This window comes from Notamacropus eugenii, chromosome 5, assembly GCF_028372415.1.
Source record: "Notamacropus eugenii isolate mMacEug1 chromosome 5, mMacEug1.pri_v2, whole genome shotgun sequence".
NCBI lineage: Eukaryota > Metazoa > Chordata > Mammalia > Diprotodontia > Macropodidae > Notamacropus > Notamacropus eugenii.
The window spans coordinates 429,064,375-429,085,585 of NC_092876.1; the positions used below are offsets into that span (position 1 = coordinate 429,064,375).

At 39.0% G+C, this 21,211-nt stretch overlaps 1 protein-coding gene across 2 annotated transcripts in view; it reads left to right on the top strand.

The window, feature by feature from the left end:
- The first annotated feature begins 2,269 nt into the window (after window positions 1–2,269).
- Window positions 2,270–21,211, top strand: part of DIPK2B (divergent protein kinase domain 2B) — a 73,982-nt gene continuing 55,040 nt past the window's right edge. For both annotated transcript variants that reach the window (XR_011968207.1, XM_072615107.1), the window contains exons 1-2: window positions 2,270–2,670; window positions 8,085–8,349. Coding sequence is in view for 1 of the 2 variants with exons in the window: in XM_072615107.1 (XP_072471208.1) it covers window positions 2,441–2,670; window positions 8,085–8,349 (495 nt within the window). In the remaining variant the exon portion in view is untranslated. The remainder of the gene's footprint in view (window positions 2,671–8,084; window positions 8,350–21,211) is intronic.

Below are 21,211 nucleotides of genomic sequence, written 5' to 3' on the forward strand. Positions count from 1 at the left end.
AGACATCAAGGGAAATTATGAAAACAAAGGAGACAGAAAGGGAAACTAGCAGAACCAGATTTGAAATTATACTAACAAGCAGTAATCATCAGATCAACTTAGTACTGGTTAAAAAACAAAGGTTAATCAGTGTATTAGATTAGGTACACAAAATACAGAAGCAAATTAACCTAGTAACCCAAGATTAGAAGGGAAACCATTAACTCCCTAGTGTGCTCAAAAGAGATTACAGAAAGAGGAAAATGTCCTGTATGTACACAAATACTCATAGCAGTTGTTTTTGTAGGGGCAAAGGACCTTGAACTGAGGGGGCATGCATCATTTGGGAAATGACTGAACAAATTATGGTATGTGAATGCAAAGGAATAGTTTGCTTTAAGAAACGATGAAACAATTCAAAAGAAACCTGGGAAGACATAATCTGATGAAGCACAATTGAGAAAATAATTTATAACAATAACACTACACAAAATCAGCTATTTTGAATGCCTTAGAACTCCAGTCAATGCCACCATTAACCATGATTGCAGAGAACTAATGACAAAAAATACTAGTCATTGTCAGACAGATATGTGATAAACTAATATGTGGAAGGAGACATGGATTTTTGGACATGACCAAAATAGGATTTTTTTCCCCTTAAATATACATATTTTTTACAAGGGTTTATTTTGGTAGGTTTTTTATAGTGAGAGAGTAAAGATGAAAGGAGAAAAAATATATGCTTTATAGAGGGCTTATTCTGTGCCAAGCACAGTACTAAGTGCTTTGTACAAATATTATCTCATCAATCCATTTAAATCTTATGTCTTTTAAAAATTATTTCTTAATTGTGTTATGACCTGAAAAGGACGTGTTTAGTATTTTTCACCTTTTTATATTATTTGCATTTTCTCTGTCTTCTAATACATTTGCAATTTTTTGCAAATGTCCATGTGCTGTCATGAAATATGTATGTTCTTTTATGGCTCCATTCAGAGGGCTTAGAATTCTATTTTCTCTAGCAAAAAGACAACATTTTAAAGAGATGTTGCCCTACCAAATCACAGTCTCTAAGCTGCATGGAAATGAAAGCTTTCAAAATATTAACATATGGTCATCAAAATCATATGAAACAGGATGAAATACATACCATCCCTGTCATCCATCTCCTAAAGGAGTTGTACTCAGGACAATTTTAGTGAGTCTACGGAAGAAGAATCTCTCTCCTGATGCTTTGTTGTTGGTCAGTGGTGTCTACTCTTTATGACCCCATGGACAATAATTTCCATGGGGTTTTCTTGGCAAAAGATAACTGGAATGGTTTGCCATCTCTTTCTCCAGTGAACTAAGGCAAACAGAGATTAAGTGATTTGCTCAGGGTCACACAGCTAGTAAGTGTCTGAGGCTGGATTTGAACTCGTCTTCCTTACTCCAGGCACAGGGCTCTCCTGATGCTTTACTAAAACTCTAAAAAAAATAGCTATTTTATTCACCCATGCAATAGGTCAACAAATAAAGGCAAAATTTCAACTTGTCCCAGAATAATTTTTACTTGAACTTCACCAAATAAGGAGAGGAATAATTTTTCAATAAACTACATTATAATATTACAATAATCATAATAAATAGCTCTCATTTCTTGCCTTAAAATTTGCAAAGCATTTTATATGATTGATCGCATTCGAGACTGGCAACAGTCCTCTGAGATGGGTGCCGTTAGTATCATATTTTACAAGTAAGGACCCCTACGACTTTCAGACAGGTTGAGTGGATTGCCCGAGGTTACACAGCTAGTAAATGTCTTAGGTGGGATGCGAACCCTTATCTTCCTGACTTCAAGACCAGGTATATGCTGAACTATTACATGGAATGTAATCTTTTTTTTTTTCTTTTTTCAAAATCCTTCTTGGAAAAATTGCCTTTCCATATCCCTTGAATATATAATAACAATTCCATGGTGAAAATCCAGAGCTTGACTCTTTAAATCATTTTGAAATATCCTCCGGAAAATCAAGGGGCTTGTGTGTGCTGGAGAGCTCAGAGGGTCACAAGCCCTGTACTCATTCTTCCTGCTCCGTCAGGATTTCCTGCAATTTGACTTCAGGCTCTGTGGATGAGCCCTGACCATTGTGTTTCCGAAGTCTGTGGAGGGGAGGGTCAGCAGAAGTCAAAGCAGCTGCACCAAGCAGAGGAAAAAGTAACTATGGAAACCTGTGTTATCAGCATCCTCCATGTATTTCCTCACCTCCTCCCCAGTCCTCCAGCCCAGCCCCTGGAGAGCCAAGCTCCTTCCCACCCAAACCCCCAAACTTAGAAACTCATCGGCAGGATTGGGATGGCATCTGATCCCTTCATTCAAGTGATTTGGGGTCGGTTCACCGTTCTGCCCTAAGGTTCAGCCAGCCCAAAGCTGGGGCAGCAGCAGCCAGCCTGAAGGCAGGACGCCGGGTCCCAGTAGATGGAGCCTTTGATTAGCTGTCTCTTGGGCTCTCCCTGTCTAGGTTTGTTGACCCTGCTGCAGTTTGGGACCCTGAGCTGCATATCTTCCTCCGAAGCTCTCACTGCTCCGTCGCTGGTGCCCCGGGTCAAATCTAGCTACAGTTTTGGCCGGACTTTCCTGGGACTTGACAAATGCAACGCCTGTATCGGGACATCCATATGTAAGAAGTTCTTTAAAGAAGAAATCAGGTCAGAAACTCAGTCAAATGATTCCGAAAGGAAAAAAACCCCTCTATTCCCAGCACCATTGCTAGAGACAAAGCAGTATGGAATTTATGGGCTAGAGTTGTCTTAATCCCTTTTAATCATCCTAGCAATGGTTTGGAAAATAGGGGGAACTGAGCCAGATTCCAGTCTTCAATATGATATTTAAAGTTGGGGGTAGGGGGGAAGTTTAAGCTGAGATTTAACCATTTCCTTTCTATAAATAGGCCTGCCTTGAACAGCTATAACCCTACTTTGTACAGAGCCATAACCCAGTAGATGAGCTCACAGCAGAATTACTTTCTAATGCCAGCAAGTTTCCCCTTCCAAAATGTGGCCCAGAACAATGAGAAGACCCAGGCAACGCAAAGTTTCTTATACACAGGGCACTCACTTGCTAGAAACAGGTGGACTGAAATGCTTTCCTAAGGTTCAATTTCTTCCCCAGATAAATGACCTAAAGTCTTTAAAAACTCCTGAGTGAAAATTCTCTCCTTTCTTCTGTCTTTTTCCTACAATTAAGGTTGGCTTCCTCTAGTTGGTGCTGGACAAAAATACGGACCTGTAGCCTGGGTTTCCCTTTTGAGGAGATTTAAGTTGCCCCAAAACAATCAGTTTCCACACTGCCTGTGGTAAACAATGTACAGAGATAGATTACCACACAGTCCTCTAACTGTGGTCCATGTCTAACAAGATTAGGAAGGCTTTTCCCTAATGGATATAGAATACATGTAGCATAAATAAAAAGTCAATACATATAAACGTATACATACACATACACACGTACAGAGTAGTTAAATAGAAGATTCTTATTCTAGCTTTCCTCCTCTGGATTTCCTCATCTCGAAAATGAGAGCTCTAAGGTCTCTTCTAGATCTGACCTTCTGTGATTCTGTCTCATCTAAAGTGTTCCCAGAGGCTAACAGTCTACCTAAATTTGACAGATATGTATAATATGCATATATAAGAGACAGAGGCATTCTGGGAAATGTTTAACATTGGGCTGGGAGGTGCACAAAGAAGCTTTTCAGTTTATCTAGATTACTATCATTTTCTCCATCACTTTCTTGAATCTAGGAAATCAATCAATAGTCCGATCATCAATAAAATAAGAAATCAATGCTGCAGATCAAGTTGTAGCATTTGCTGATTTCTGACTTGTAAGTGCTTACTCACTCTGCAAAATTTAACAATAGACTCCTCCTTAGCTAGTTCAGGCTGGCTCTGGTACACCCATAAATAGGTGTACTTGGGAGAAAAGGAGTTAGTTTTATTGCTACTTTATATTCCTGACCTTGAGACCAAGCACTGAATTATCCCTTGGCATTGACTTCCATACCTACATCCCTTTAACCTTCTCATCTCTTACTGTGTAGAAGCATCTTAAACTACATTCCACTGAGTTCGGAATAAACGTCTTAACCACATCTGTGGCAGAGGTGAGACATTGTTCCCTCTCCCTCACTCTCAGTCTCTCCCACGCTACCTTGGAGTGTGAACTCTTTTTGCCAAGACACACTGAGGATCTCTTTTTAAAAAAATATTTTTATTCATTTTAAACTTAATTACAAAATTAGAAAAGAAAAAACGAACATTTTTATGTCCACAGCAGAACATGAGAGGATTCAATATAAAACAATACATTTCTATTTTAAACTGTTTACTTAAAAAAAAAACCTATGTAATAAAACCTACATGTTTTCAAAGCTACCCAGCATTTCTGTGCTTCCTTCTAGGTTTTCTTTTGTTCTCTGCTGTTCACTTTTTATTTTATTTTATTTCTCCCTCCCCTACATGCCTCCAATTAAACACTAATATACATATATATATACACACATATATACATACATATTATATATATACACAAATACATATATTTAAAACCATACTACTCATATTTTGATTGGTCAGTTCATTCTCTGAGGGTTGATAGCATCTTCCTTCATAGGTCCAAGTATTTTCATGTTTTTCTAAATCAATCAGCTCATCATTTCTTATATCACAGTAGCATCCCATCACAATCATTTACCACAGCTTGTTTAACTATTTCTAAATTGAAGGGTATCTATCATTTTAACCAACCTGATAGGTGTAAGATGATATGTCAAAGTTGTTTTCATTTGCATTTCTCTAACCGATAATGATTTAGAGCATTTTTCATATGATTATATCTAGTCTTGATAGCTTCGAAAAACTGCCTTTTCGTATTCCTTGACCATTTATCAATTCTAATCAATTTGATGAAGTTCTTTATATACTTGAGAAATGAGATCTTTGTCTGAGAGACTACCTATAAAATATTTTCCTCCATTTTTCTTTTTTCTAATTTTGGCTGCATTAGTTTTATTTACATACGAAAACTTTTTAATTTAACAAAATCAAAATTATCTATTTTAATACCTAGCAATGCTCTCTGTCTTTTGTTTCTATGTATATTATATTCCTATCCATGAGTCTGATAAGCAATATATCCATGTTCTTCTAATTTTCTTGTGAAATCTCTCTTTATATTTAGGTCATGTATCCTTTAGACCTTATCTTGGTACATGGTTTAATATATTGGTCTATGCCCAAGTTCTGTCAGACAACATTCCAGCTTTCCCAACAATTTTTACTGAATTCTTACCCCAAAAACTTAAATCTTTACATTGGTCAACCACAATGTTACTATAGTCCTTTACTACTATGTATTGATTGCATGTCCTTGTTCCACTGATCTACCTTTCTGTTTCTTAGCCAGTACTAGGTAGTTTTCAGATTTACTACCTTACAGTATAAAGTCTAGTACTGCTGGATCTTTTTCCTTTACATTTTTTTCTTATTTTGTTTGAAATTTTTGACCTTTTGTTCTTCCAGATGGATTTTATGATTTCTTTCTAACTCAGTAATATAGATTTTTAGTAATTTAATTGGCATGGCATTGAATAAATAGATTAGCTAGGTTAAATTGTCATTTTTATTATATTGACTTTGCCTACCCATGAACAATGAATATTTCTCCAATTATTTAAATCTGACTTTATTTGTATAATGTTTTATATTTATGTTCATGTAATTCCTGTGCCTGTTTTGGCAGGTATACTCTCAGATATTTTATACTGTCTAGTTATTTTAAATGATCTAAAGCAATATTGAATCATATTGGTTCTAGAAAGGATAAGTGATTGATTTGATCAGTGACTCAGAGGGAATAAAAGGGAAAACCAGAATTCAAGCTAAGGTTTTCTTAGCTCCAAATACAATACTCTTTGCACTGGACCACACCTCCTCTCTTCTCTCTAGACTTTAGTTTCCTCATTTGTGATATGAGAGAGTCAGACTAGACAAGCCTCCAAGGCCCCTACAGCTCTAAGCCTATGATCCTAACATAACATTATCTTCATGCCTCCCAGCTTCAACTCCACCACAAGGTTACCCTCCACAGAGACAAGGGCGTAAAAACAACATTTCTCAGTTTCTGTTTGTTCATCTGCCAAAGAGAGACTTGCTATGAAGTGCCCTCAGTGGAGTCAGGATAGGTTGTTTACCAAAATATTCTCTTTTTAAAATATTTTATTTTTCAAATTTTATTAAATATTTCCCAATTACATGTAAAAGAACTTTTAACAGTCATTTTTAAAAAATTTCAATTTCAAATTCTGTTCCTCTCCCTTCCTTGAGAAGGCAAGCACTTTGATTCCAATGGTACATATGAATCATACCAAATATACTGCCATATTAGCCATGATGCAAGAGAAAGCATAAGCAAAAAAAAAAGATAAAAAAATAAATAAATGTATGCTTCAGTATGCATTCAGAATTCATCAATTCTCTTTCTGAAGTGACCAAAATATTTCCTAGAATCCAGAGCTGAAAAGGACCTTAGATATCATCTTGTCAAATCTCTCTTTTTTTTTAAATACAGATGAACCCAGTTTGTTTCATGTTCAGGGTTACACAGGTAGTTAGTTGTGCAGTGAGTGTTTGAACTCATGTCCTCTGACTCCAATCCAGTCCTAGTCCCACTATAGGACACTGCATCCTTCTGCACTTTCTGATCCTGGATCTGTTTGCGATCAGAGGTATGACCTGGAGCAAATCACTTCATCTCTTTGGGTCTTACCTTCCTCATCTATAAAATAAGGAAGATTGGATTAGATCAACAGTTGTCAAACCTTTGGGTCTCGGGATCCCTTTACATTGTTAACCCCAAGAACTTTTGTTTATATGACTTATATCTATTGACCTTTACTGTATTAGAAATTAAAACTGATAAATTTTAAAATATTTAATAATTTATTTACAAATAAAAGTAATTGACATGTTCATATAAATAACATTTTTGAAAAATAACAACATTTTCCAAAATAAAAAGTTAATGAGAATGGGGTTTTTTTTTACATATTTTACATATTTATATAATATATTTTTATCTATTTTTGCAAATCTCTAATTTCTAACTTAATATAAGATATCTGGATTCCTATATCTGTTTCTACATTCAATCTGTTGTAATATGTTATTTTGGTTTGTTTTGGCTTCACAGAGTCAGAAAAGTATTATGTCTTAATATAAAATAGTGATAATAGTTTTGACCTCACAGACACCCCCAAAGGGTCTCTGAGACCCCCAGGGGTCTATAAACCACACTTTGAGAATCTCTATCCCCTCCAGTTCGGTTTGACATTTTAACATTCTAGGATTCTGTGACCACTGTCCTAAAATCTGTTCAAGATAGGGTAATTTTTATTTCTTATCACTCTCTTTCCTTTCCTGATGCCCTATTTAGGGACTTACCTGTAAATAGAGACATCTCTATCCTTCCCAGCCTCCCCTTCAAAAAGCTCAAGATTCCAAGGAAATGAAAAGTAACCCTTCTTCACAAAGGTCTTAGGGACTCTAGAGCTGAAGAATCTTATTGGTTAGAGACCTTAACAATTTTCTGGGCCATCTTACGGAAAAGGAAGCTGGGGTCATGAGAGGTACAGTTATTTGTCCAAGGTTTCACAGCTGGTGAGCGGCCGAGTCAGGATTCAGGCCAGCCCGGCTAGCTTCAGATTCAGAGGAGACCAGGTAAAGTTTCATTCTACCCTCTCTCCTCTTCCTCTTTCAGTTTATTTGGTTTGGGGCAGGCTTAGTTTAATCTAGGATTAATCCTACCTCTTATAGCATCCAAATTCCAAGCCAATGTGATGGTGGACAAACCTCTTCATCTCCATCTGTAAAGCTAAAGCAGGGGAGGAGAGGGGACTCAATTGGCTATTCCCTAGGGTCCCTTCTAGCTCTCTCATTCTAAAACTTTCTGAAGGGATAATGATGCTCTCCCTCTTTCCCTTCCCTCCATCCTCCACCCCCCAAACATGCATGTGCTGCTTTTTGTTCAATTGGCCAATCCTAAAAAGGAATTTCTTTTTTTGCAGGTTTGACAACTGGCTTGCTTCTCACCTCAAACTCCCTCCTGACTACTATTCTACTTACCCTGCAAACTACTCAGATGACAGCAAAAGCTGGCGCCCAGTGGAGATTTCCAGGCTAATAAGTAAATACCAAAATGAAATTTCGGATAGGAGAATCTGCGCATCAGTTTCCAGTTCAAAGAACTGTAGCATTGAGAGAGTCCTGAGGAAAACAGAGAGAGTCCAAAAGTGGCTGAAGGCCAAGCGCCTCACTCCAGACCTGGTAGAGGTAAGAGATAAGCATGCGGAAACACATGCATTCAACTGCCCATGGTAAAAGCTAAGGGCATCCTCTCTGTATGATGTCCATGAGGCTGTCTCATGCCACAGTCCAGGCATGTGTCTGTGAAGGTTTTGTGTCAGAAACGTTGTCCATCTGAATCATCCAGTGAGTATTTATTAAGCACTTACTAGATGCACTGTGCTAATTGCTGGGGATACAAAAAAGGCTAAAAGACAGCCTCTACCCTCAAGGAGCTCACAATTTAATGAGGAGGACAACATTCGAACAACTATGTACAGACAAACTGCATACAGGATAAATTGGAAGTAACCTCAGAGGGAAAGCCCCGGAACTAAGAGGGCTAGGGAATATCTCAGACTTGAAGACAAGAGGTAGTGATGAAAAGGGCAAGTTTTCTAGGGATGGGAGATACAGAAAATACCTGGAGTAGAGTGGGTGCATTCATCTATATAAAGCACATTGAACCTCTCATGTCATCCAAAACACATGAACATGCATGTTCTCTGTGTGTGTGTGTCTCTCTCTCTGTCTCTCTCTCTCTCTGTTTCTCTGTCTCTCTATCTCCCTCTTTCTCTCTCCCTCTCTGCCTCCCTCTGTCCCTCTTTCTCTCTCTTTCTCCTTCTCTCTCTCTTTCTCCTTCTTCTCTCTCTTTCTCCTTCTTCTCTCTCTCTTTCTCCTTCTCTCTCTCTCTCTCCCTTTCTCTCTCTCTTTCTCCTTCTCTCTCTCCCTCTCTCTCTCTTTCTCCTCTCTCTCTCTTTCTCCTCTCTCTCTCTCTCTCTCTATCTGTCTCTCTCTCTTTCTCCTTCTCTCTCTCCCTCTCTCTCTCTCTTTCTCCTCTCTCTCTCTTTCTCCTCTCTCTCTCTTTTTCCTCTCTCCCTCTCTCTCTCTCTTTCTCCTCTCTCTCTCTTTCTCCTTCTCTCTCTCTCTCTCTCTCTCTCTCTCTCTCTCTCTCTCTCTCTCTCTCTCTCTCTCTCCTTCTCTCTCTCCCTCCTAACACAAAAGACTTGGATTCTGCTCTTACTTCTACCATCATTGGCAGATTAGCCCCTTAAGTGATACAATGAAGTGCTCTACCTAGAATCAGGAAGATCTGAGTTCAAACCCTACCTCAGACACTTAATAGCTGTGTGATGTTGGGCAAACCACTTAACCTCAGTTTTCCTCAGTTTCCTCAACTTTAAAATGGAGATGATAATAGCACCGACCTTCCAGGGTTGTTGTAAGGATCCAATGAGATCATATTTATAAGGAGCACTTAGCACAGCACCTGGCACACAGCAAGTGATTGATTATATAAAAGCTAGCTACCATCTTCATTTTTATTCTGTGTATCTAAGGCAGAGGTCACTAAATTGGGAATGATAAAAAGATCCCAAAAGAGGGAGAGTGACCAACCAATGAAAGGGTGAGAAGATCCCACCATCTCCAACATTTATTAAGGTGGAGTACCTGGAACTTTTCTCCAAGGCATCAACATTCAGAGAAGATTGAAAAAATTTAAATAAAAAAAATTTTAAATGGTTTTTAACTTGCTATATTTACATGTAGCCAGCATGTTTTTACATTTTTAACTTGTTATATTCACATTTAGTCAACACTTTTCACTCTTTCATCCGCAGAAACAACTGAATTTAACACCTAGTTAACAAGAATAATTAAGCTAGAAAACTACAGATGGCCTGACTGAGTTTCTGCAGCCCTGGACCCCCTGTTCATTCACTCCCACCTCTAAGACTCTCCAATGGCATTCTCAAAGTGTCCAAAGGTCCCTCTCTGTCCCCTGCCATTCACCCTTCACCCCCGAATTTCAAGATTTACTACTTCCATGGCTGACCAGTGTTTAGAGTTCTACATCCTACTCACTTCCCTTTCCACTCAGTTAAATTTGATTTAATAATTTTTTTAAAGAAATACAAGTAAGATGAATTTAGTTGAATGGGAGGAGTCAGGAGTATCATCATAGTGGTTGAGAGGCCTCAGAACACCGGTGATAGGATGGAGAGACAGGAAGACCTCCATTCAAATTCTGCCTTTTGACACATACTGGCCATGTGACCCCAGCTGGTCAGAGAAGTCACAGAACTGCCCTGAAAGAAGGAGCTTCCTCCTCTAGTAATTTCCTCTACCTGTGACATTAGAGGCTCAGTCCGTATTATTTTTGCATCATGAATTTCAAATTCGTTAGGAAGATAAACTTCTTAGGTTGCCTCCTTGGGCATCAGAATTGCCGAATACAGCTCTGGGTGCTGCTTTAACTCAACCCAATAGTCCTGAGTGGAAAGGTTTCCAAACACAGCACTGGAGCTTCTCTCCTCATGAAAACTTACCTGTTCTATTCCATTGTCTAGGGCACTATTGGCTCAAGTGAAAAGCGAATTCATACTATGACTGGGGATTATTTAGCTGCCACTCCTAAGAGAGAGAGACAGAGACAGAGACAGGGAAACAGAGAAAGAAAGAGTTGTAGGTAGATAGATATATGTATGTATATATCTAAAGATTCATAGATATATCTAGGTAGATGTAGATATATCTATATGTGAATATCTATATAGAGATATGCCTAGATATAAACGCACAGTAGGTATGTGTCTACACACACACTCACACACACATATACGGTCCTTTAGTATATACTCCAAATCAGTAGTTCTCAAATTTTATAGGTTTAGAACCCCTTTGTACTCCTGAAAATTGAGGATCCCCCTCCCCAAAGAGCTCTTGTTTATGTGATTATATCTGTCGATATTTACCATATTAGAAACTAAAATGCTTTGATAGTATAATGAAAATAGTTTTGATCCCATGAAAAGATCTCAAGGACTCCTGGGTATCCCTGGATCACATTTTGCAAACTGCTACCCTAAATTAAAGGAATAAATTTGGGTGGGAATTTTGAAAGTTAGGGAAGTATCTTGAGACAAGTGAGCCCTTCCCCCAAGTCATACCACATAGCTGGCTGCTAGCATGGGGCCCTAGGGATCCTCCCCAGCAAGCTCCTGGGAGATTCCAAGGTTGTTCTGCCTTATGTCTTCCAGAGCCACATTCTTTTAGCTCCCCAGAAATGTGCTGGCCCTCAGGTCCGAGCCTTTTGGCCAGGGTACGCAAGGATCCAGTATACTGAGCTTTGCTCAGTATTCTATCTCTAGAGAACTAGAAAGTGTCCCCAGGCAGAGGAGAGAGAAGAAAAAATAAGAAAATGACAGGAAGATGACGGGAGGAGGGAGAGGACATAACTGTGCAGCCCCTGAAACAGGCAGACAGGACCATGACTGGCAGTTCTACTTATAAAGAAATAAAGCTAACTTGGAAAAAAGCTTCCATCTTTGCCTAGTCTGAATTGGGGAGACTGCCTTTTCACCCTTTCCAGGAGGGATAGAATACGGTTTTGTTCCTAATCCAAGGATGGCTTTCTTTCAAGTGAATGGGACATGTGCCCACCTCCAGAGCCAGAAGCAAAATACAGCCAGGGTGACTGCCAAGGAGAGGAGGGCACCAGAAACTAAAATCAAGGATGGGAGAAAAACAAACAAACGACCTGAAGCTTTAAGTGTGGTAAGCTTCGCTCCTCCTCTCCCTCATCACCACCACTATTCCCTCTAAAAGGGCTATGTCTGAATATCCTGGAGAAAGAAATGCTAACCAACACCCACAACCACAGCTTAGTCCAACTCACGAGATGTGTCTTCTTACAAAATCATTTTTAAAAAAAAAGACTTCCTCTCCAGTGATCCCTACTGCAGAGGGACCTTGATCCCATCTACCAACGATCAGGCAGGGGAAGAAATATTTCTTTCTCATGTTTTCCCCTGCCTTCCCCTAAACTACATGACGTCTTACACAGAGAATCGTGTCTTCCCTCCAGGACTGACAGCTCCTCGGCCATCAGAGCCTCTGCCCCCTCAAGATGGCAGTATGGAGTTTTTCAAGCTTGACACCAGCGATGCCAACATTTGTGTTTCCCACGTCATGTTTCTTTTTTTTTAAGTGAATGGAATATGGAAAATAATGAAATTAACCAAAAAGTACATCAGTTGTTTAATTCAGATATGACTTTACGAGCAAATATTATGGCGTTTAGATGTAACTGGTAAACAAACTACTCTTCATTCATTGGGAGGGGGAGAAAGGAGTAGAGAATGGGGTTGGGCAGGGAGGTCCCTGTGTTTTATGGTTGAAAGGGACTCCCTTAGAAATTTTCTGTTATTTGAAGATCTGTGACTCATCCAGCAACTGATAGTCTTAGAGAGCTGCCTGGGGCACTGAGATGTTAAGTGACTCACCTTAGGATACAGAGCTAGTTAGTTTTCCGACCCAGGTCTTGTTAAGTTCAAGGGCGATCATCTCTCCACCCCTCTGTCATTCATTTTATTTCTCCCCAATTTCAGAGCTTGTTTTTCAGAAAATAATGACTTTGACACATAGCAGCATCTAATGGATAGAGATCCAGCCTTATATTCAGGAAGACCTGGATTTAAACCCTGCTTCTAGTACTTGTTAGCTCATTGATGAAGGATGTCATTTAATACTCGGGGTCCCCAGGCATTTTCTAAGACTCTGTAGCAATTACAAAGGAACTGAGAGTCCCATTTTAAAATATCAGGCATTTTAAAATTTATCCTTTAACAAAAAAGTGGGGGAGTATCTTAGAGGGTTTTTTTCCCCTCATTTTTCAAACCCCTCTCACATGAAGATGAAATGGCCATGTCCATGGAAAGGAATAGTGGAAACAGCCAAAACATTGTTACAGAAATCATGTTTGGCAAAACTCTGTCTCGATCAAATCATTTCTTCTAGGCAGAAACAATGCACATGAAAGGGAGGGAGGATGAGAATTCTGTGAGGGTGTGACTGTAAAGTGATGCTACAGGTTTTTCACATGAGGCTTGTAGAATTAGCTTTTATGTCACATCTCACACACACAACTCCAACTTAGTTTCTACTTGAAATCCCAGCATATTTTTTTAGAGCTGAAACTGTTGACAGCCTTCCCTTGGTCAGTATTCATTGAAAGAGGTTTCTCTAAAGGGGTCAAAGTATTGCCCATTTGTTTTGTCTTTCAGGCCACAAAATCATAGATATTAGAGCTCATCTAGCTCCCAGCACTGATGCCTAAATTATACTTGATAGAGCTTTAAAAAAAAAGAAAGAAGACAATGAAAGGCTTTGAGAATTTGAAGTGGACAGGTAGGGGGAGGAGAGGTAAAGAGAAATCTGAAAGGAAGACAAAATAAGACATACCACTGTCTGTTATTTCCTTCATGATAACAACTGCTTATATCGATAGAGAGCTTTATGATGTACAAAGCACTTTCCATGCAACAACTCTTGTAGACAGTACAAAGATTCTTCCCATTTGGTGAAAAAAATGAAATTAAGAGAGGTTTAAATGACTTACTCGTAATTAACACCTCAAGTCTCTTGTCTCCCAGGCCAGTGTTCTCCCACCCTACAATAACGACCCTTCCTGTACAGTTACCTCTTCTCTCAAAATGCTTTACACGCTATTTGGTTATTTAAATTTTCCTTTGGAATAACCAGCAAGTCAATCCATTTATCCCAGTCTGAAATAGTGGGTAGAGTGCTAGATTTGAAGGCAGGAAGAACTGGGTTCATATATCATCTCTGACATTCACTGTGAGACCATAGGCAAATCACAACCTTTCTGATCTCTCAGGTAACTCTGCGAGACTAAAACTTTCCATTGCTTATTCTATAAATAAGTCAACAGGCACAAAGAGATTGTGGATTGAATGAAAGTTACCTGTTTAAGGTCATGGCCACTCTATCCACCAGACCATATTTGGATTATATGACTATTTCAGAAAACACCCAAGTGATGTCAATGATCCTGAATGGCCTGTCTTCTTCACGTTAGTCCTGCATTCTCAAAGAAGATCATGGCATCAGGGAAGATGATGTCATGACTGGCAAATGAATTGGATTTAAGTGAGGGAGGGCTGTGCAAAGTTGCTAGCCTCACTCTCTCCTTTGGAATCATCTGGATTCAGGGAAAATATAGCTCTGGATATCTGGAGATGGTCTCAGAGTGGGAGACCACAGCCTTTTTAAGGTAAAATCTTTCCCAAGTATCAATTCATCTGAGGCAATGCCCATTCGGTGATTAGGGCTAAGTAAGAGGCAAAGAAAGACTGCTTGTACCTAGACAAAAAAAAACTCAGTCTGGGAAGGGAAGATCCTCAGGGTTTCTGGCCAAAACAGAAACAATTGCTATTTACACTCACTTTGAACTTAACACCATTTTAAACACAACTGAAGCGATTTGCCCAGAGTCACACAGCTAGTAAGTATATGAACTCAGGTCTCTCTGACCGCAGGCCCAGCACATTATGCCACCAGCTGCCTCGGACATTCATACATTTTCAAGAGTTGTGAAATGGTCCAAGACTATGGAAAACAACGTAGAATTATGTTAAGAAAGTGACTTAAATGTTCCAGTCCTTTTACAACCTGCACCCCAACTTGCTTGTAAAGTCTTCTTACCCTTTATACCTGTACCCCCACCTCATACTCTTTGATTGATGACATTGGTGCCCTAGATATTCTGAGATATAGACACTTCATCTCTTGGCTCTATGTATTTTGTCTGGCTACACTCCATGCTTGGAATGCTCTTTCTCCTCAGTTCCGCAGCCTTCTCTGACTTCCTTCAAGTCCCAATGAAAACTCCACCTTCTACAAGAAGCCTTTCCCTAGTCCTCTTAATTCTATATCTCTCCCAGAAAGCCTGTTAAAAAATTGAACATTTCCACCATTCAGGTAACTCCCTTGCATTAAGGCATCACCTCCAGAATCAATCAACAAGCATTTTTTAAGAACCTACTACATGTCAGGGACTGGGCTAGGCGTTAGGTATATAAATACATTGTTGGCATTCCAGTAGCTACCAGGTGTAGACTACTGCAATTGAGTCATTAACCTTACTAACCTCAAAGGGGTATTATACTTTATAAGCCTTAAAACACTGAAAAAATACAAGTTATTATTACTATCACTATTCAACGGAGATGAGTTTCCCAGGTTACTTAGCAACAACTATCCTTATTAGATAAAAGGGGCAGCTGTGAAGTAGCAGCAGCTAGAGCATCGGACTAGACAATTGGGAAGGTCTAAGGTTCCAATCCAGCTTCAGAGACTCAATTCCCTCTTCTGTAATATGGGGATAATAGCACCTACCACACAGGGTCATTGTCAAGATCAAATGAGACGATGTATATAATTAATACGCTTTACAGCTCTAATAGCACTAAATAAATGTGAACTGTTATTACCGTTATATGGGATAGCTACATGGTTCAGTGGATAGAGTATCAGCCTTGGACTCGGGAAGACTCATCTTCCTGAGTTCATATCTGGCCTCAGACACTTACTAGCTGTGTGATCCTGGTCAAGCCACTTAACTCAGTTTGCCTCAGTTTCCTCCTCTCTAAAATGAGCTGGAAAAGGAAATGACAAACCACTGCAGAATCTTTGCCAAGAAAACTCAGATGGGGTCATGAAGAGTCCGACATGACTGAAAATCCCTGAAAACATCACTGTTATAAAAGAGATGGGGGTCATGAAGAAGTAAAACCTTGAAAGAAGCCTTTTCTAGGTGAAATCTAGAACATGGGTTGCTGTCTAGTGAGATTAGACCTGAATTGGGTACCAAAGTGTGAAGTCCAGGGAAATCATGATAAACATAAGAGATCATGTAAGAAGGGTATCTACAACACTACTAATAATGAACTAGCATTTTTACAGCCTTTTAAGATTTGCAAAGTGTTTTACAAATATTTTCTCTCTTTATCCTCACAACAATCCTAAGAGGTTCATGAGTCACAGACAGTGACTTGCCCAGGGTCACACAGCTAGTAAGTATCTGAGGCTGAATTTGAACTCCAGTCATCCTGACTCTAGACCCAGAGTTCTATCCCATATGTGCCACCTAGCTACTTTCTAAATGGTGAAAGTAAAACACAAAAAGGGGCAAAGACTCCCCAGATTAACTTTTTAATAATTTTTTCCCAGTCCTTTTCCCCACACTCCTCTTAGGGCTTGCCTTATATAATTACCTTATATCAGTAAATGTCAAATACTTGCCTCCAGAATTTGGACATTTTTCTGGACTTTGTGGTTTTCAAATCTCATGCATTTCAAATCAAAGTTAATTCCTTAGCTGAGTATGGCACCAAGACAACTAAGGCATCATCCCAAAGGAATTATAGGATCTGCAGTTATAAGAGACTATATCAATCTCTTCTATCTGCTCTGACCCCTTTATTTTACAACAGAGGGAACTGAGACCCAATAAGGGAAAGCAGGAAGTAGCAGAATCAAGATTATAGCCCAGGTGGATGGTTAAGACATACAGACAATCCATTAAGGCACATTCAGGCACAAAAATGATGGTGGAGGGTGAATTTCCAGGATGTTTCAGATCTGGATAAAGACTGACTTTTTTGTTGAAGGTGGAGTTTTTTTTACAACTTTGAGGGAGTGGCACATGGAAAAAATTCTCAGTCTGTTAAATGATTATTTTTTTTTCCAACAGCCAGCAAAATGTTTCTTCCTGCTCAGTCTTAAGAATGGTGCAGTCTACAAAATGTACATATAGCAGCCCCATGTTTTTTATTTTGTCTTCTCATTTCACTGTGTTTATTATTCTGGATAGGGAAACTATATGACTTGTTAGACTAGCTGCTAGGTAGATACAGAATTTCAAGCTGTTTCATTTTTTGGATATTCATTATTAGTAGCTCACTGTAATCTCCCTAGGGTACAATCCATATGTTCTGAATTGGATGCTCTGTGGCTCTCGCTTTGGGTTGGTCTGTTCCTTCGCTTCTCACGGGACTTATTCTTATTTTTTTCTTTTATCCATTCAACTCAGGGGACCGAATTTGGTCTGTGTTCATTTTCCTGAGGTCTATCCACAATTACTTATTCTCTTTTCCTCCCTGTGGATAAGCGTCCTGGCTCCATGAGAAAGCCACCAACATTGTATTATCCACACCCTCACTAACATTTCCCCATCTTTTATGTAGTAAAATGGAACCCAACCGCTATCCAGGAAGTGGGATGACTTGGCGCATATCTATTTCCTTTCCTTATCCTGCCAAACAGCATTAATTTCTCAGAAACAACTTTTTGCATCCTCGATTTTTTCCCCTCACCTCAACCCCACCCAAACTTTTCAAAGTTCTTTTTGAGAATAGTCAGTTGTCTTTTTTTTCCTTAAATAAATGGAACTTCCTAATTAGACTTTCTTTAATAATACCCATATGATATTCTCTTCCTGTGACCTTTTCCAGATGTATTCAATTCAGCTCAATCAATTTTTGTTCAGTGTAGTATTGTGCCAGATCGTTGAGATTGAAAGACAAAAGCAAAACTTGTCTTCAAAGAATTTAGTTTTTACTGGGGATACACAAGGGGTATACTTAAAAAGGAATTTGATGAGGGAAAGAAAGTTAATAACTGGGACCTTCAAGAAATGGGACACAAGCTGGGCTTTGAAGAAAACTCAAAGATTCTAAGAGATAGAGGTAATTGACCAGCTTTCTTCACATCCCAACAAGGATCCCACCTTCTAGAAGAAAGCTTTTCAGATTCCCCTCAATGCTAGTGCCTTCCCTTTGTTCATTAACTGCAGTTTGTCCTGTATGTAGCTTGTTTGAATGTTGCCTCTCCTCTCCCACTGGGAGCTCCTGGGAACAAGGATTGTCTTTCTGCCTTTCTTTAGCACCTTGTCTGGTACGCAAGTAGGTGCTTGTTGACTTGCTTTGATTGGAAAGGAGGAATGCCAGAGGGGATAAAACAAATACACAGATACTTAGGTGAGTAATAGTTTAAGGGAGACTGCAGCATCATGGAAAGAGGATCTGAATTCAGGTCCTGACTGGCATTCTCCAACTGTGTGACCTTGGTTAAAGTCAGTTAGCTTCTCTCAACCTCAGTTTCCTCAACTGTAAAATATCATTTATATTATTTTCCTCAGAGTTGTTAGAAGGGTCAAATAAATAATGGTTATAAAGTGTTTCATAAACCTTAAAGTGTTGTATAGGTGTTAGCTGTAGCTGGGCAGCTAAGTGGTGCAGTGGATAGAGTACCTGGACTGGAGTCAGGAAGACTCACCCTCCACTTCCTGAGTTCAAATTTGGTCTCAATCACTTACTAGCTGTGTGACCCTGGGCAAGTCACTTAAACCTGTTTGCCTCAGTTTCCTCATCTCTGAAGTGAGCTGGAGAAGGTAATGGTATACTCCTGTACCTCTGACAAGAAAACCCACTATGGGGTCACAAAGAGTTGGACATGACTGGACAGGAGCAAAATAGTCGTTAGTAGCAGTGGTGATAATCCGTTCTTGTATCTCTGAGGATATTCAGATTTATATGGGGTCACATAACTGAATGTGGGGGTTGCAAAAAGTTTGGCAACAGAAAAAGGTTTCTGAATGAACAATGATCAAAAATTAATTCAAAATCCAACACGTAATGAATTGGAGGCATTTCTGGCAGTGCTTGCCCATATTACATCATGCAACGTCACTGTAGCCTCGGTTCTGAACACACAACACGCGCACTTTTCTCTCATGCCCTCAGGCCATGAAATGCCAATCAATGCTGCCAGAAACACCTCAGTTCAGATTCAAAACTATTATATGTCATGAATTGCAGTGTTTTAACTGTACATACAAAATTGTTAAATGAATTTTGTCTTGGGATTAGGACACAATTTCCAACAGTTTCTGAAATAGCCCTAAACGTACTTCTGCCATTTTGTACTACATATTTTTGCAAAGCGGCATTCTCAGCACTGATGGTTATAAAATCAAAATATTGATCAACTCTGAAAAATATTGAAGATGCTCTATGTCCTGCAGTATCAAATATTCTGCCAAAATTTAATTCTTTATGTAAAAATAAATAATCTATCTCATTAGTATGCAAATTGGCTTCATAATTTTCATAGCAAAATTATGTGTATATCAAAGAATTGTTTTAAAATATATTTCTTTATGATTTATTATCATAAATTATTGTTATTACATTTTCATATTATTATCACTAATTATTTCATATTATGTTATCATAAATGCTTGATTTGTATACCATTTTATAAACCTATATACCCAGTGTCATGGCTTTTCTCAAGCAAAAAAGGGCAGCGAGTGAAAAACATTTAAGAAACCTTGTTGTAGGCTACTAATGTCCACTATGCACCTTCCTATTGCCCTTAGGTGAGCCTCTTCTTTAATTTTTAATTACTATGATATTTCCTTATCCATTGCCACATCATAACATCCTCAACATAAACATCATCACCATATCTAACATTTATATACTACCTTCTATGTTCCAGGCATTGTACTAAATACTTTACAACTATTATCTCATTTGATCCTCACAACAATACTGGGAGGTACTATAATAGTACTGGGTAGTACTATTATCTCCATTTTACAGATGAAGCAACTGAGGCAAACAGTTTAAGTGATTTAACCAGGGTCACACAGCTAGGAAATATCTGAGGCTAGATTTGAACTCAGGTCTTCCTGACTCCAGGCCCAGAGCTCTATGTACTGGGAAGACAGGTCTTTGTTTCAGGGAGAAGGTTGGCATGATTAATAAAACTGTGCAATTCCCCCAAAGACATTCTTGCTCTCCCCTACTCCTCCTGATTCATTCAGGATCCTGCTCATTCGATCATTCATATAGTGAATAGGCATTATACTAACTTGGTATCCAGGCAGTGTCAATAAATCTAGAGGAAGGTTGGGTGGACTATTTAGAGATTTATAGAAGCACATGATAATAGCTACCATTTACATGGTACCTAATCTTTTGCAAGATCCTTTTACATCTCATCTCATTTGATTCTTACAACAACCCAGAGAGGTATGATCCCCATTTTACAGATAAGAAAACTGAGACAGAGGTTAAACACATTGCCACAGGTCACAGAGTTAGTGACTAAGGTCAAAGTTGAATACAGGTCTAGTATTCTAGCTACTGCATCACTTACATGACAAGAGTCATGTAGGATGAGAAGACATAAATTAATGAAAGATCCAACAAAGTATCCAAGAATTAGGGAGTTTTTTGGACCAAAAGCGAATTCACTGGAATAGGGGATTCCCTGTGAAGAATTTCCTCTACCAGTGTAGAACATCATGGGTTCTATAACATAAAAGTTATACTTCACTTAGTAAAATGGAGATGTTCATAGAGTTAATTAGATTTGGTCTTTCAGGTCCTAGATTTCCTTTCCCAGCTATATGTCAAAGTTGTTGCCAAATGGGCATCAAGGTTTTATGCCTTCCTAGGAATTACACATTGATACCTCAGCCATCACCCAGCAGGTATATAGCTTATTGCTGTTTGTCCTTTCTCAAAGAGGGCCATGACATCAGGAAGATGATGCCATGACTTGCAAGTGAATTGGATTTAAGTGAGGCAGGGCTGTGCCAAGTCATCAGCCTCACTTTCTCTTCAGGAGCCCTCAGGGTCCACTGGTTAGATATGAATCAGGACAACTGGAGATGGTCACCTGTATATAACATATATTTTTTCTACTTAGGCCCTGTGCCTAAACCAATTGTTTAGCACCCTTTTTTCCTTCATTCCCAGATCTGTCCCCTGATGGGCAAACTTTTTTCACATTCCCTGATCCTGTTCTCAGAAAGATCTATATCCATAGAAACACCTATGGTACTATACAGTCCCATACCTGCATTGTCTGTACAGAACACATTGGGATTCAAGTGAATAAAAAGCACTTGATAAATGCTTACTGTGTTCCAAGTGATGTGTTCATGCCTGGGATACTCTAGTAAGGTGACAAA